Below are 17,377 nucleotides of genomic sequence, written 5' to 3' on the forward strand. Positions count from 1 at the left end.
TGGGTAATAATGTATTCCTTTAATTTTCCCTGAATTTTATCATTGAAGGTGACAGTGTTTCAGGGTGTGTTTTAACAACCCTCTGTTATGGAAGTGATTGCGATTACTCAGCCAGGTGTCTTCTTCCCCACAACTAAACAAAAGTCCACCTCCACATCTTCTAACTGCGCAGTACACATTGCAAGCTTTTCTGGCAGCTTATGAGCTGTTAGTTTAAAAAGGAAGGAAACTGTGTTTTTTCTGATTCATAACAATCTGATCTTGCTGTATAAACAGGACAGAGTTGATGTAAACATTGTCAGGAAGGTGTATTTAGTACGCTTCAAATGTGTCTTGGTGACAAGTTTTTGTAGAGATGCTAAAAAAGACTGGCAGCCTCGCAGTGTTTCACATTCAGGAAACATCAGGAATTCAATGTTCATTCCAACAGAGCACTGTCATGGAGATATGTCTTTCTGCATGTTTCTGTCAAAAAAGAGTAACTGGAACATTCAGTCTTTGTGCCTCATTAATTGGGACTTTTACCAGACTTGGTGTATTTGAAGAAGATGTCACATGATTTACAAGCCCCTTGCAGATTATCTAATGGATAAGCATCATTTGTCATTCTTACAGGAAGCACATGATAATACAGAAACCGTTAGATTCTGTTTTTGATATGCTCATATGATCAGCAAGGCAGTTGTTCTGATACCAGTGGCATGGAACAATGAACATATCTCAAATTTGCCAAGCTATAACTTGATATGCCATGTTAGAATAAAAAATGTAGAATAAAAACATTACCAAATGGACCATGTAAACTAAAGGGGCTACTGTGTTTGCTGTTGTAGGCCTAATTATTTAATTGTACATAAATCATGTAAACGTACATTACTTAACCACCTGGGCGTTACACTGATGTCTAGATTTTTGTACCAAAAGTGTTACAGGTTTTCATGAAATTTTTTTTTTTTAAATTGTAGACCTGTAACTTACAGAAATATGTCCGAATAGGGGTCTAGTAGATATAATGAATATAAAAAATGTTTGAAACACACAATCATGTAAAAAAAAAAATAATACTTAATTATTATTATTTATTATTAATTAAAATTAAAGGAAAAACACAAAATTCAGCTTAAACAAGAATACATAAATAAATGAAAAATACTGAAAATGCGATAATTCGGTATACTGTATAGTAATATATTTTTCAACGTCACATACCTATAGACAAAACCACATAAATATATTTTCTATTATTTTGTATTGGATTGGATGCAGGACTTTGTATTCAATCCAATACAAAATGAGAACAAAATTCAAGCTCTCATTTTGTATTAGATTGAATACAAACTCGGGGTTAGCGGGCAATAGTTCGGGGTTAACAATAATTGCAACTTTTTTTAGCACGGAAAAGTTCTGGCTTAACGGTTGGGAGGTTAATAGTTTGGTTTGTATACAACTTTACTGTTTCTCAGCAATATGTTTTTGCTGAACAAATGAGTATTAAGAAAGCCAAGTCTTATGATAAAATGCTTTTGTAAACATTGCCATCATCATTGCTTTTTATATTATTATTTAAATTTTAGATTTATAATCAGCATCACTTTTGCTGTTGCAGTACCTCTCGAACTTACCTTGGGCTTTTGTAAACTGTTATAGTTTTAATTTTGCACCCAAAAGTTCATATTTCCAGCTAGGGTCACAGCAAGAAACAGTAAAACACAACCTGTTAGTGGCTTTTATTTTCCATAATACTTTAGTTTTCAACACTGGGAACCCTAAAGATATTGGAAAATAAAAATGTTCATACTTGAGGCTATAAAGTTATCCTTTTGGACCACCACCACCACCACCACCACCAATGTATACCTTTCCTTTACCATGAACTTGCCATGTGCAGTCAATCCTAGTAGACTTCCATGGAGCTGACTCACAAATTTCTCCTATATCAGGAGTCGGACCAATAGAAGTATATATGGTTGGACTGTGTGGGGGCTGGCAAGGAAAAGATTTTAACTGGCAGTAATATCAAAGATAACTTTCGGTGATCTCTTTAAAGTGTTTGTTTCCCTATACATCTGAAAGAAAAAAACATTTGTTGCCCTCTGTTTAGCATAATTTCTAAGTGTGAGAATCAAGGGTCCGAGTTCTCAGACCACCTGACGCTAATATTCTCAACAATCTAACCCCACAGCTTCTATCTCCTAGCTGTTGATTGGGGTGTATTAAATATAAAGAACCCCGAAGTTGTTTACATTTCTTTTAACTTGGGCTACGTACACAGGTGCAATGGTTCTCGTCCGATATCTGCTCAGGGCCAATATCGGATGGGAATCTTATGTGTGTACAGTGCTCGTCGTCCACCGTCCGAAGGACCGTCCTGGTGAATCCACCACCGATGGGCGATAAAGAATGGTAATGCAAGTGAAGAGGAGAGAGAGCAGCAGGGTGCCACTCCATCATTCTCCTCCCTCCCTCTCCATAGAGCAGAATGGTGCTGTTTGTACAGTACTCGTTCATGCATTGTGCAGTCATTTGTCATTGGAAACGATCTTTCACATTTATTGCACGTGTGTATGTAGTCTAAGGAACACTGTAACTTGAAAGTGTTGGGGTCAGTACAAACATTAGACTTTTGTAGCCCAAAATGATCAGTCGTGATAATCTAATTAGGAAATCTACATTGTGTACTGTCTCCTCTGACTTTGTTGAGATTGTAGCTATTGTTAGATTACTAGCTAACGCCATCTTTTTACTATTGTATATTAATCTCTCTGCCCTCTTCATAGAGAAGAACAGGCTTCTCAGCGGAGGCAAGCAGAATGTTTGTACAACCATTGTCAACTGACCACTAAAAATGATCACTAACAATCATTTCAGTCAACAAGCAGTATATGCAAGTGTGTACTGAACATAATGCATTTCCAGAAGCTGCAACCATCAAACATCAGAGTGACCTCTGACTCCTAATACTAAAGGTTAGAGACAGGCAAGGATACATAAATGTTGAGTAAAAGACAAATAAAATTCTTACATATCTAAGTCCACACTAAGTATAACTATTTCAAGTATATAAAATCCCAAGAACAAACATGTAATACATTACAGTTTTCAAGTCCTAATATGTAGTGGTTGCAATTCTGCTTTTTTCAGACTTAATAAATCTTTGGCTAACACAGAAAAATGCCTGTTCACCTTGCAAAATTGTATATTCTTGAAACTTTCTGTTCAGTGAACTAAAATCCCAAATATTGTAATCAGATAATTTATGTAATCTGTTCTTTATAAACTGCAAAACAACCCATTTCTCTGTAGTAGACATAGGAGAGAGGGAAGTGTTGTCTCAATTGGAAGAGCAGAATGAGGTGACAGCACTATGTCCTTATTGATACAGTGCAGTGAGTCATTCTAGGACGGGAAGTGTGTTGCCAACAGGAAAATCACAAAAATTGCAGCCACTACATCTAAAAGACTAGTAAGCTGCACTGTAATAAAATACAGAACTGCAGAATCAAGAATAATAGTAACATATGCAGAAGACTACTGTATACAAGGTCTTGGGCAAACAATATATCCAAAATATCTATTGAGGCTTAATGCTGTACAAGGCAAGATTTACAGACATACAAGGCATGTTATCAGTAGATGCAATGCGTCTCATCGTTTCAGATTCAGTTTTCTCTACAGAAAGTCCACAAGGCATCCCTTACTCTTAACAACCTTTCAAGCACCTATATGTGCGTCACAAGTGGCACTTGCAAGCCCTCATCTTAGATTTAAAAGCATAATGTTAGACGAGGAGAAAAAGTGACATATGTGGAGCAACACAAGGGAAGATACCAGATAACATGCAGTATGCAGTGCCAGAGCAAAGCACAAAGTTCACAGAACACTAATGCATCTAATTGAGTGGGAGGAAGGGAGAAATAGAGTACTAGCAGCCAGCAGCAGCATACCAGTCCAAGGCATTGAAGTGACACCTGCTGGTAACCTATGGAAGCACCTGTAGACAAATTTCCCAAAACACTGTAACATCATGCAGGTAAATGTGTTTGATTCTTTTAGCATAGTTTTAAAATTATTCACAGAAAACCGTCAATACATGCCAAGATGTCAGATCATGGGGTGTGTTTCTGTAATGCAGTGCTTGGTACCCACCAAAAGTGATCCAAGGAAGGACAATTGATGAAATGGGTCATGTACGTCCACAGCTCATTGACCTATGTTGAGATAGCTGTTCTGTTTTAATTCCGCAGCAGAGCTACTGTAGCACAAAATGTTGAAAAACCTAATGCTAGGCATGAGAGAAAAGTGTCAGAATGCACAGTGATTTGCAGCTGTGTAGCCGCAGATCAATATGAATGCCCGTGCTTACCCTTGTTTGCAGTTTGGATGTCTAAAGAGCAAATGAAGGTAACCTGATCTGTTGAATCACATTATTTTAGATACTTCGGATGGCCAGATACATATATCTATATATCGTTAGACTGGGTAAGAGGTGGCAGCAGGTTTGGAGATCGGCCAGTGGATGCAATGTGACTTAAAGATTATGCTTCCAAAGAGCAAAGCAGTTTTGATGGTTGGCAAGTTAAATATCTGCTTTCTCTACAGCCCACTATTACTACAGAAAACTGGCCAAATGGAGCTGTAACTTTTGGGAAAGCAAAGGACAGTTTATCCCCTATCCAAACTGCCTGGGTAATACAGTATGTGGCATCGGTGGCTGAACTAGTGACAGTTGTTTTTCTCATTGAGGTCCTGCAATAGTTGCTGGGGCAAGTTCGTGGAAAATTCTGAATCTGAGTGAACACTAATCAACCTGTGTTATTATCACCTTCACCTAAAAAAACAGGATGGTAGCCAGTCTTGGATAAGTGTTTTTACTTTTTTGAGCATTTTACCTTTTTTTAGATCTTGCAATTATCTAGATCTAGGTTGTTGTCACATATAATCTTGAAGACTATGGGAAAGCTTGCATACTGATATAAGGTTAGTGATAAATTCTAAGAGCGATGCACAGATACACAATTGTCAGAATAAGCCTAAAATCAACAGTTTAGCCTCCAATCTGCTGTTTGCCTTGTGTGCTATTTTAGGTAATTGTTACCATGAGAAGCAAGATGTTTTGTCAAAACTGTTAGCAACAAAATATTTCAGCCTCACCAGAGTCCCTTAATTTCCAGATATTTTCTCAATAACCCCTTAACACCTAGCAGATTCTGCTGTAAAATGTTGCTGTGACCGGTTTTCTGTTTGGGAATGGGCCTGCAGGGAGAACATTGCATGTTATTGGTGACAGTGGAAAATTACTTTGACTTGACCATAAATTGTATCCCCATATCTGTTTATTCACAGCTCACATTAGTAATAACATTTTTAAACACACAAGATTTACATCAGGAAGGAGCAAGACTTTTATAAGCAGCCCCAATCTAGCAGGCGTCCTTCTGAACACCTTAACCCTTTTAGGATTTATAGGATGGAAGGAAATCATATGTGAAAATATTCTGTGAAAAATCTGTAAAATGTGATTGTGTTGTCTTACACATGAGAGTAACTGAATACTTTGTGCTCCTTTCTTGCAGTCTTGTAACTTTAAAAAGCATACTAACAGCTTGGAGAGACTGATTTAGCCCCCTTATTTTAATAATTGTCACATATGTTTATAAAATCTAAATCCTAAAAGTGTCATTCTCTATTTAATTATAATTCACATAGAGTTTATTTAATTTTAGATTTTTCCTGATGATTAGTACCAGTCCATTTTTTTCTATTGCTTTGCAATGAGTTTTCTTTGGTAAAAATTGCAGGTTAACATCCGCATTCCCCTCTCTGCCCTTTTTTCTTCATGACTCCAAAGGACCTGGAACAGTAAACAAACATTTGTTTTAGGCAATCCGTATCCACCATAAAGAATGAGTTAATTTTAATCCTATATAACGCTGTGTTCTGGAGCCCTTTTTACAAACATTGCCATTTATCATGCAGACATTTTTATTTTTCTTGACCCTTTAAAAAATGTTACAAATAACAGGGTGGGTGCAGGATTCAGGCTCTCTAGCTTAATTTGCCATATTTTCAAACACGTTTGAGGGCAAGCTCTGTCTTGGTGGACAAATTTTCCTTTTGCATTTCAGTATATACTGCTGGTAGAAAAAGATTCCGGGGTACAGATGATGTAAATTTTTGAGCAATTTTGCTAATTCATGTTTAGGAATTTAGGCATACATGGCATTTTTACACCAAATGCTTGAGTTGCTATAACTATAAACACAGGGAAACGGAGCAAAATGAATTAAAAAAATATAATAACATTTATATATCTTAGCTTTTAAGTGCATTGTTTGGAAATATAAATTTGCTACTGCATGGATTAAATCCAGATCAAATATAATTTATTATAATATTTTAGTTTTAAAAAAATGAACAAACATTTTTACAACACTAGTCAATAAATGGATGAAAATGCAATCATTACAGAACATGAATCACATCCTATGCAAACAGTGAAAGATGTTGTCCTGGCATGTACTTACTGTCTATATCAATAAATTGTACTAATACACAAGGTTAAACGGCTCTGATAAAGGTTATGTTGTACAATATACTGTATATTTGATAAAGTCGTTTTCATAAGTAGTGACCATCTATTTTCTAGCAATGGGCAAGCAGGTGGAATAATGCTTATCGCCCTGTAGAAATTAAAATGTTTTCCATTCCTAAAAAGTCCTACAAAATTCTACAGCAAGGTTCTTAACCCTCAATCTCCAGAGGTTGTTTGAGGTTCCTTGAGCAATTTTTGCCTCTCAGGTCAGTTTATATGCCAATATTGGCCTTTTTGGCTATCTGTAAGGGTGACCTCTTCCCAGTGACTTGCAATAGCAGAGGCATTCCTCCCACTGACCACTACACTAATGTATTGTGAACTCCGAATATAATGATTATAACGGGGGTTTCCTGGAGACATGAACATTATTTTAAGGGTTTCCCCATGTTAAAAAGCTTGGGAATGGGCTGGTCTATAGGCTGACAAGATTACCAGTGAGTGGAGGGTCTGGCCTGTGGACCCGTATGATCTGTGACTCTATGGGCCTAATTTATTTAAGCTGTCCAAAACTGGAGAAGACACCTTTTCATCAGTTAACCTGGGTGATTCTGCAAACCTGGAATGAATCTGGTCCAAGATTGGAAACATTTGCTTACACATAGCAAATTAGGAAACCCATTCCAGGTTTGCCAAACCATCCAGTTTCACCGATTAAAAGTGTATCTACTCCAGTCTTGGACAGCTTTAATAAATCAAGCCATATGTTTTTGCAGAATGACATTTACCTTGTATTAGTCTCATTGAGTGTAATTTAAGATTGATGGTCGTTCTAAACAAACAAAAGTCTCACTTTAGTGCTAGTTGGATTTATTTAGATTTTAAAGGGGTATTTCACATATTTGGATTTCTTCTTGGTATCATAACTCATTAGCTTAGTATTTTGTGTAGGGTAATTAATTACCCTTGATGCAACATTTATTATAGCTAGGTCATTAATATACTGGTGTTTGGCTCTGGCTTTCCTTTTTCCTACTTAGTATATGTAATTGTATTGTCTTAACAATTTCTGCAACAACTTTGGAGAGATGTTTACATAACAGAAATAAAGTTTGTATATGTATGTCTCATGCCAACATGTACATGAATTGTGTCCTTGTGAACATGTCTGATGTTTCAAGCATAATAAACCTGTACCAGTAGCCATAACAAATCTGCTTACAATAATTATCCAAATGTTAAACTTTATAAACAGGTCAGTCCTAGCAAATGTACCTAAGTCTTGCTGGTGCAGTACTTGTATAATAACTACAGTATTATATTTTCTTTCGTTTAGGGAAGCAGTACCAAAGAATATTTCCTGAGAGGCACCCTCAATAGTCTTGAGCGTTACTTTTATCTAATAGCTTTCAACTTCTATCTTCATGAGCAGGTAATCCTAACTTAGTTATAACACTAGGAAAAAAAATTATTTTGATCCCAGCAGCATGTAATTGTATAATTTCAAATGGTAATTATGTTATGTTAGATTGGGTCAAATATTTTGTTTGTGTGTATCACAAAATCAATAAAAATAAAGCACAAAATTATATCCACGTGTATCTGATCGAATATTATATTGTCGATTTGTCATTGATTTTTAATTTTGTAGTAGTTTGCATTCTCTGTGACGGTATGTTCATGCATTTCAGTACCCCTTGGCTTTTGCACTGAGTTTTAGTCGGTGGATGTGTACTCATCCTTGGATTTACAGACTTCAAGCAAGCATGAATTTATCAGAATTCACTGTATCAGGGGAGTTAATAACCAAAGGAACTCGGGTATTGGTATGTTTTCCCTTTTTTTTTTTTTCATCATATTATCTTGCAGGGTACATAGAGACCATTCATAGAAATCTCTGCATTTGTACAAACACATAGCAAGTCCATTTTTTTGTGGAAAGTTATATAAAGGAAAACTACAGAACATTAGAAGATTACTTATAGGCATTGTAGCAGCCGCTGTTACAGAATTATTATTACATAACTAAAAATGACAGCTTGGATTTGCTGGCAAAGTAGTGGCAGGAGAAGGGGGAGCACAATGTAGAACATATCCCCTAAAAAAACAAACATTTTTTGATGGTATACTTTTTGTGTTTAAAATCTGCTTATTGTTAACATTTGTTAACAATTGTTCTTTACATTTTCTGTTTGCAAAGTTGAACTTTTGCATTGGTCAGGGTTTCTACACAGAAATTCTCCCCTTAGTCATTTGGGGACAAATAGGGTAGATAGTACATACAGTATAATATATTTGCTGATTTAAGCACACTTATATCAAATATAATAGGTAAATCGTTTAGGAGTGATAATGGCTTGACAAAAGGCATGATTTTGTCCGATATGTCTGGTTTATATGATCTCCAGTAAACAAGGCTTCAGTTTTTCTATGTTTATGTACAGGACAGTGGTGTTTTCACTTAATGAAAATTGAGCATAAATGGAGCTTACATTGATAGTAGTAATTCCTACAGTGGGCATTCTAAATGTTTGACAGGCTAAAAATGCTTAGAGATCAAACTGTTTTTTTATTTATTTATTTACTTACTATAGCTGATCTATGTTTCAGGTGTTGGATGATCGGTTTTCACCAGATGTACTAAGCACAGTGAAAGAAATGAACGTAGCCAACTTCAGACGGGTTCCTAAAATGGCTATTTATGGCACTGCTCAACCAAACTCCAAGGTGCAGTACTACAATTGGCTGGATATTTAGCCTTGGAGGGATAGGGAGGACACCACCTTCTGACAATTAAACTAAGCTATAGATACAGCATCTTAAGTGAAATTCGATAAAAATCTGACCTAGATGTCTAAAAATACAAGTGAAGGGGTTATTATGTAGATCATTCTTTTTACCTCTGAGAATTTACTAAAATTTCTTCAGGTCTGAAGAAACACCTGATTAACCCAATTTATTGGGGCTCAGTAGGCAAAGAAAAGGATGCCCCTGATATAGCGGTGGCTAGAATACCAGCTCCGGCTGCCTCTAACAAGTCATAGTGGCCTAGAACTAGGCAGGCATTATTAAATGTGAGGTCTATCAGCCTCTGAAGAACCCCTAGTACTTCTGGAGAGACCCTGGAATTTCATGGAACCATGGTTGGTAAAGGCTAATATAGAAGAATATCTAATGTCATGCTGATGTATTATATTACTTTGTCCCAATGCCTTTCTAATTTGGTAGTATTATATGCTTTACCCGATTAGGAAATCCAAAGGTATTTTTAAAAATGTACTAGTGTCCAAAGTTTGGAATGGGTCACTACCATTAAAATAATATAACATGTTTCATAGGAAGGGGAATTCTTATTAGGTGTGGCCTAACAGGCCAAGTGTTTTAGCTATGCGCCAAGATAATATAACCACATGCAAGGAACTACCAAACCTCCCATTTTTTGAAGATGCTATGCGGTTGTGTCTAAAGTAGAAGTCCTAGGAGTTCCTGATGCACCGAAGATAAAATCTTTGGTCTGATCTGCATGTTGAGCTTCTTTAATATTTGCTTTGAGATAACCAAAATGTTTTGCCTCTGCTACCAGGCCACAGGTTGTGTCCTCAACTATCTTACTGATGCAAAGAGAAAATATTCCAACATTCTGTGGGTGAACCTTCGAGAAGATGTTGTACTTGAAGGCAATGAACAAATCTACTCTCCAAGGGAACCAGACAACTTGGAGCAGCAAATTACAGTAACTGCTAATTCACCAGAGCAGCTGGAGGTAAGACACTGTGACAGAAGTTTTGCCTTTTTACATAATTTAAAGAAAAAGTGGATATTATTTTTTCGGTGGTCTGCTAATTGTAAATTATTTAAATGAAAAATTTTATATATATATATGTTTTAATATTAGATTTTTATTTTTGTTAACTTTAAAAGATTATTAAAAGATTATCTAGCAATTTGTTTCTTGGCCTTATTATATTTCATTTATTTAATCCCTGCTATTCCTCTCTTGTTCCACCACATCCTAAAAGTGCTCTGTTGAATTAAGGTTTGGAGACTGTGGGTGCTATTTAAATACAGCAAGCTTCTTGTGACTTTCAAGAAAACGTTTTCATATGATCTGAACATAGTTTTTCCAATCTTTTCTTGTTCAAGTTTTGTCAGCCAGACACACACACATTTTGTATATACATTTGCCTACCCCAACAGAATTTGTGAAATACTGGCCACTGTTTGGAAAGTATGATTGATTAATTACAACAAAAACTTTTGTTTTTTTAGGGAGCATGCTCAGACAAAGCAATATAAATTGTAATGGTGATCTCCAAAATGGTCCTGATCAAATCTTTACATATCCTTGAATGTTGGTATAATATTTGCTAAAGGGATCATTACACAGTATTAAGAGTTAAATGTATGCACATTTTTGAATGGAAAGCATCTCATTATTATTACTTTTTTATTGGTTGTACTATTGTTCTACATCAGGGGTAGGCAAACTCCGGCCTTTAGGCTAGATACAGCTTAGCCAGTAGTCCGTTCCGGCCTAACGCCCCCCTGGTCGATCTGGCCTAAACCCAGCCGGCAGGGGTAGGGAACCCGTGGCTCTTGAGCCTCCTTCTTAAACCTCCCATCCCTATTTACCAGGGCCGGCGTTAACACTTTTGCCGCCGGGGTAAAGGGACATTCCCTCTCCTCCTTATGCATTGCAGGGGAGAGGTATTTCCCTTTCAGGGGCGTTCCTGGTGGGGGGCGGAGCCATAAGCGTGGGACTCGAAAGAGAGAGAGTCTGGCCTAGTGTGCCTTCTTGACCTCCTAAAATGGTCTAGTAGCCAAAAAACTGACCCCAAAGAGCTGACCCCAGTTCTACATTGTCCTCAAAATCATGTTGTCATACTAGTGTAAACCACAAGAGGGCAGTGTATCCACCAAATCCTTATGAACAGAAGTACTGCTAATAACTAATTTACATTAAGACATTACTTCATTGTTTTCTGTTAAAAATCAATTACCAATTTTAGCGACATATAGACATAGTGATGATGCTTTTGTGGCTTTTGGTATGCTTCCCAAAATTCTTTCATTTATACTTTACTATTTCTGTAAGTAGCTTAAAACACATTTAATTTAATCAAGTTTAGTTGTGAACATGGATGTAACCTTTGTGGCACTTTAATTGATTACATATCCAGGAAAAGCTTATACAATCACCAACAATCTTAACCAGTAGTAACTGTATGCTTAGGAATAAATTAGAGTGCTTAGAGTGCTTAGCTGTGCTTTTCGTGCCATTGTATTTATCTTCTCAGATATAACTAAATTACATTACTTTTTTTTCTTTCAGAAATTAGAAGCCACAATATCGAGTCATATTTTGACTTCACAAAAGTGGTTAGAGGTTTACCTGGAACAGGAAAAGCAGATGAAGATGTTTAAATCATGTCTGACGATGCAGGAAATATTTAACCAGCAGAAAGGCACATATCCAGGCCTGGCATATAGAAGAATCCCCATTCCTGATTTCTGTGCTCCCAAAGAACAGGTGAGGAGTAACTGGGAAAAAGATGAAAAAGTCTGGAAGCTTCATTGTCGTTATGTTCAAACCTAAATAGGAAATATATTTAAAGGTTTTTAGTGACATCAGTAACCTAACCCAGAAGCATTGCTGGGATTGTAAAAGTCCTGAGTCACCTCTGGGCAGTTCCCAGACCGCTTAGCATCCAGCAACTGTTGAGAAAAAACACTTTGGTAAGAGGTATGCAGATGTGATTTAGTATACAGAGTAGTCAGCAGGATGTAGCATGCAGCCCAGAGTATAGACTGTAGTTGTCCGGAGGATGTAAGTCTAGCCTAGGACAAAAAGTGCCCCAGCCAGAGGTGTGTAGATTGCCCCCCCACCCCCCAGATTAAAGTGGTAAGAACTATGTACCTTACAGCCCATTATACAGAGTGGAGGGGTAGTTGGTAGTTTGAAATATAATACACACTTATGACTGGTGAGCTTTGTATGCTGTGCCACATGTTGCATACTCAGATCTCAGAATGGCAGCTGACACCTACTAATGGAAAGTCATTTTTAGGTTTCTCTTCAGATGAAGGACCTGAAAACACTGTTCTCTGCTCTGTGCAATACTGCTTGTAGAGTCTGGATTGACACTTTACCACCAGTAAGGTTCTCCTACATAGCCATATAGTGGAACAGGGGCCTAGTGACCCCCCTGACTGAACTTCACATTCACATAACCCTGAACATTTGCTTGTCTGTTTGGCAGTTTGTTCCAATTGCCAACTATATCAACTTTTTTAGGGAGGCAATTATGAGCACTGTGGTTGGGGACTTCTTCATGGTAAAATATGTGTAATACAATAGCATGTAGCAATCAGGAGTACTTTTGTCTTTCAGGATTTTGACATGATTCTCCAAGCTATGAAGTGTACACTTTCAGAGGATCCAAATGCAGCTTTTGTCTTCAACTGTCATGAAGGAAAAGGACGGACAACGACTGCAATGGTTATTGCACTGCTTATTCTCTGGCATTTTAATGTGAGTATGAAAACAAAAAATTGGAGTAATATGCAATATGTGGAGTTAGTGTAGGAACAATTATAGAAAACACCTGGTTGTGTTAAACAGTCTTGCTCAAATGTGCTTTAAATAGTTTTATATAGTGCTTTGAGTGCCCCCTGTGAACAGTGACTTGGCACTTCCTTTATCTAAAATGTTTGAAATCCTTGGGGGGGGGGGGGGGGTGAGCACAATTGAGCAGCTTTATTTGTATGTATATGTGTGTGTTCATCATTGTTTTTATTATGATTGCAGACCATTCCTGAAATCAGTGAGGATGAAATTGTTAGCGTTCCAGATGCCAAATACACAAAGGGAGAGTTTGAGGTGAGACAATTACTATAAATGAACGCACACACACTTTCTTTGGAATCATGTATTTGCATACAAATTTGAGCAGATTTGTGTAGATGTGCTGGAATACAAAGGTATTTAACCCCCCTAGCGTTCTAATTCTGTCATTTTTTGATGCAAAAAGTGATCCTATTTTTTTTGCGTAGAAATTTTTGTTTATATTGTGGGCCTGTAATTCTTAGGATTAACTCCCGGGTATAATTATTATATTTATTTATTATATTAGAATCATAATTTATAAAATAATACATAATTATAAATGATTATTATAAAAAATAATGAAATATTAGCCCAAAACAATGTAATTTATCCAAAAAAAAATTTTATCAAAAATTTCCTTCTGAAATTTTCCAAACAAGGGTGCAATATTATTGATTAATAATAATATAAATTATATGCAGATTTTAGAAAAAAAAATTTACTTCAATTCAGGAAGTGATTAAAAAGTCATTAAAAGGTCAGGGCTAATAGCGTGCAAAATGTAAATCAGGGCACTGGGCAATGATGCTTGGTGCACTACAATGTGTATTTATACTTTTATTATATGTTTTGATGTGTTTTTACTTTAAAAAAAAAATTTAAAAGCAGATTACATAGTAATCTGCTTTTAAATTTCTCGCCCCCAGAATCCATCACTCCACCGCATCATCCGGAGTCCCCGCACTACTTCATTCCCCTGCTCGCATCTCCCGAAAGCTGATCTCCGGGTGATGCGAGCAGGAGAGTGAGCAGCGGGGACATCATCCCCTACTCCCGGGGGTGAGATCAGTCTCCGGGAGTAGGGGATGTCCCCGCTGCTCACTCTCCTGCTCGCATCACCCGGAGATCAGCCTCCGGGAGATGCGAGCAGGACAGCAGTAGATTCAGGGGGTGCTGCCAGCGGGAAATCTCCGCTGGCATCACCCTCTGGATTTACTATTGGTGATCGCATCTGGGTGGTGGGGACCCGGGCGGTATTTAAAAGCAGATTACTCCGTAATCTGCTTTTAAATTTCCCGCCCGGCCACGCCCCCCGACGGAGAAGCGCCCCGCCATCACAGCGGGATCGTGAGATCGCCGCTGGAGCCCGGGGATAAGGTAAGAGGGACCCTCAAAGGTACCCCGAGTGTGACTCGGGATTACCGCTTTTTGCAATTTTTTCCACCCCGAGTCACACTCGGGAATACCGCTAGGGAGGTTAAAGTTTGTACTAAATGCATGTACCAATGCAAATAAGGAAATGTAACTCACAGGTATCACATATTGATAGCCCCAACCTTTAAAAACAATGATTTTGTAAAAGGTGTATTTATGTTGATTTATTCCTAAAGCAGGGATCAACTTCAGACACCTGAAATGTCAGCTTTTTTTTCCCAATGACATAAGTTGAGTGTCATATCTCTTAAAAAAAATTAAAATTTTAGCACAGGAAACGCTCAGTGAAAGCGCAGATCTCTTCAAGGATCTGTAATAAGGGTCAAATACTGCTTGTCTTTTGGAAGGTGTCCTTGCAGTGAAAACAAAGTTTAAAAAAGACTACTACTAAAAAAAAAAAAAAAAAATGCCACAGAGCTGTCATTACCAATTCCAAAACCTAAAATTGTCTAGCTCCGTCTTGCAGTATGGTGCCATTTTTCTAATTGAAATTTAGTGAGCAAAAAAAACATAGAGTGAGCACTTGTGTCTGTATGCAAAAAATCTAATTAACTAATGGATCATATCAAATGGTAAAATGCAGCAGTCATATATGTTACTTTGTATGCCTTCTAGACATTTTCATGCCACACACTTGGTAGATAATTTGTGGTTTGTGTTTTCATGGCAATGTACAGCAGGGACTAATCCACATCTCATAATCCCACGTAGTATTTAGCTTGATCAACTGCCAGGTGCTATTTGTTGCCTGAAAAATGCTGGCAAACTAAAATGTGCGGCTCACCGCAGTAGGACCTCCCACGGTCCTGTAACAGGAAGTAGCAGTGGAACACCTAAAGTGCTTTAACTTTCCATGTTGTATGAGGAAAAACATCTACCCCATCTTTCTTTGGTTTTACCTAGTATGTGTTTTATAAGAACATTACTATAACTGGTACAGTTTTGATGAACAGTGTGCACATGTTTTACAGGCATAAAGTTTTCTACATTTAAAAGCCTGCTAAATAAATTGTACAATAATAATGGTAACCCATTATTAGCCCACTGCCTACTCACAGAGCACACTAGGGAATTGCCTGACATTTATTAATCGGTAAAATGTTGCTGGAAGAGTCATCTATTTTATATACATTCTCTCTTTTCATCACTTTTGCTAGTTCTATATATTTGAAAATCTAATGGTTTTAATTACTTGATTAGTCCTACAATTATGTGCAAGGAAAAGATTCTATTGTTCACCCAACATGACTTTTCTCTGCCACTTACATTTGTCTGCTCAGTGTCCTTTCATAAATGTACTGCATGTTATGTGTGGTATTCACAGTCAGTATTGTCTTTTCTCTCATTATTTAACACTGTAATGGTACAGATAATGTACACAAAAGCAGTCCTTTTTCTATTTGCTAAGATTGTATGCGCTTCCTTTTTTTCTTTCAAAGTGTTACAAGTATAAACAGCAATTTGGATTTAGAAAGGATTTGGTACTTGTTTAGACTGTCATACAGGAGCCTTTAGGTTATGTTTAGACCTGCATCAGAAACAAAGGTTTCTGTGTAGCTTTTGGTTCTTGAGCCAGAACAGAACCAATGCTGTACCAATCACTGACGCCCCTATTTTTACTCCGGAAAGCTAGAATCTCATTCTAGGGAGCAGTAACTGCACCACAACCCCACAGCCAGTCTGAACCCAGCCTTAGTTGTAGCTTTTTTTTTAATGTTTTTTCAAAGATGCACAGGATAATTTCGATATATTTGGACAAAAAAAAATTAAACATATTTATGGCCCTTTATGTAAATAAAAAGGATAAAAGAAAGGGTCATGTGCTTCAGGATCGTTTGTATAATAGTTTGCAGACCATTGTTACCTCTAGGTGGCATCAGAATATTTACTATTGCACATCCTCAAAGGAAAATTAAATACATTGTATGTTTTTTTATTCAAACATTTTTATTATTTTATTGCACAAATATTACAAAGCACAACATAAATTAGACTTGACACTCCATTTAATGGTTCAGTTCTAAAATTTGCCATAAACAGGATCCATATTATATACTTCAGTTATTTATTGCCCTGAGATTTTTTGTTGCAGGCATTTACCCGTCACCTTGTTGACCTTGTTGTAATGATCTCTACAAGAGCAATATGTTTCTGTGAATGTTTTAGGGCAAAACAAATCTTTAGTGAACTTAGTAGGAACAGTGTTACTACAGTTGATAAGTGTTATGGGTTTAATATGGCTATGGATCACTGCACTTTGACCATGTTGATGAAATAACACTTTCCCATTTCAATCCAATGTTTCAGGTAGTGATGAAGATTGTTCAGGTACTTCCTGATGGACACAAAATAAAGAAAGAAGTAGATATGGCACTCGACAGTGTCAGTGAAACCATGACTCCTATGCATTATCACTTACGAGAGATCATTATATGCACTTACAGACAGGTAAGTAACTATTATAACTACAGATTTAGCAGTATGTGATACAAACAATGTTTATAAATAGTTTTCTTGTTTCATTGTTAGAATGAAATGTATATAAAAGGAACATATCAATACATCTGATGGCACTACAGCACAGTCATCAAAAATGTGGTGATGAATTCCAGCCAACAAGGGTTTTGGGCTTTTCATTTTGTATTGTGACACCAGACTTGTTCCACAAAAAAGTAGTTTACCTGTTGATCTTTCATTATTTTTAAGCATCTTGATGTAAAATACAACTTTCACAAGTGGTTACATTTTTACTCTTTATTTGTAGAATTCAAATATAGAGCAGAATCTTTCCTACCTTATGCCAA

At 36.9% G+C, this 17,377-nt stretch overlaps 1 protein-coding gene across 8 annotated transcripts in view; it reads left to right on the top strand.

The window, feature by feature from the left end:
• Nucleotides 1-17,377, top strand: part of PALD1 (phosphatase domain containing paladin 1) — a 140,948-nt gene that overhangs the window by 87,744 nt on the left and 35,827 nt on the right. For all 8 annotated transcript variants that reach the window (XM_072423748.1, XM_072423747.1, XM_072423744.1 and 5 more), the window contains 8 exons: nt 7,869-7,964; nt 8,224-8,358; nt 9,143-9,259; nt 10,116-10,295; nt 11,865-12,062; nt 12,924-13,064; nt 13,341-13,412; nt 16,881-17,021. In XM_072423748.1, the coding sequence (XP_072279849.1) occupies nt 7,869-7,964; nt 8,224-8,358; nt 9,143-9,259; nt 10,116-10,295; nt 11,865-12,062; nt 12,924-13,064; nt 13,341-13,412; nt 16,881-17,021 (1,080 nt within the window). The remainder of the gene's footprint in view (nt 1-7,868; nt 7,965-8,223; nt 8,359-9,142; nt 9,260-10,115; nt 10,296-11,864; nt 12,063-12,923; nt 13,065-13,340; nt 13,413-16,880; nt 17,022-17,377) is intronic.

The sequence above is a fragment of the Pyxicephalus adspersus genome, chromosome 10, assembly GCF_032062135.1.
Source record: "Pyxicephalus adspersus chromosome 10, UCB_Pads_2.0, whole genome shotgun sequence".
Lineage (NCBI taxonomy): Eukaryota > Metazoa > Chordata > Amphibia > Anura > Pyxicephalidae > Pyxicephalus > Pyxicephalus adspersus.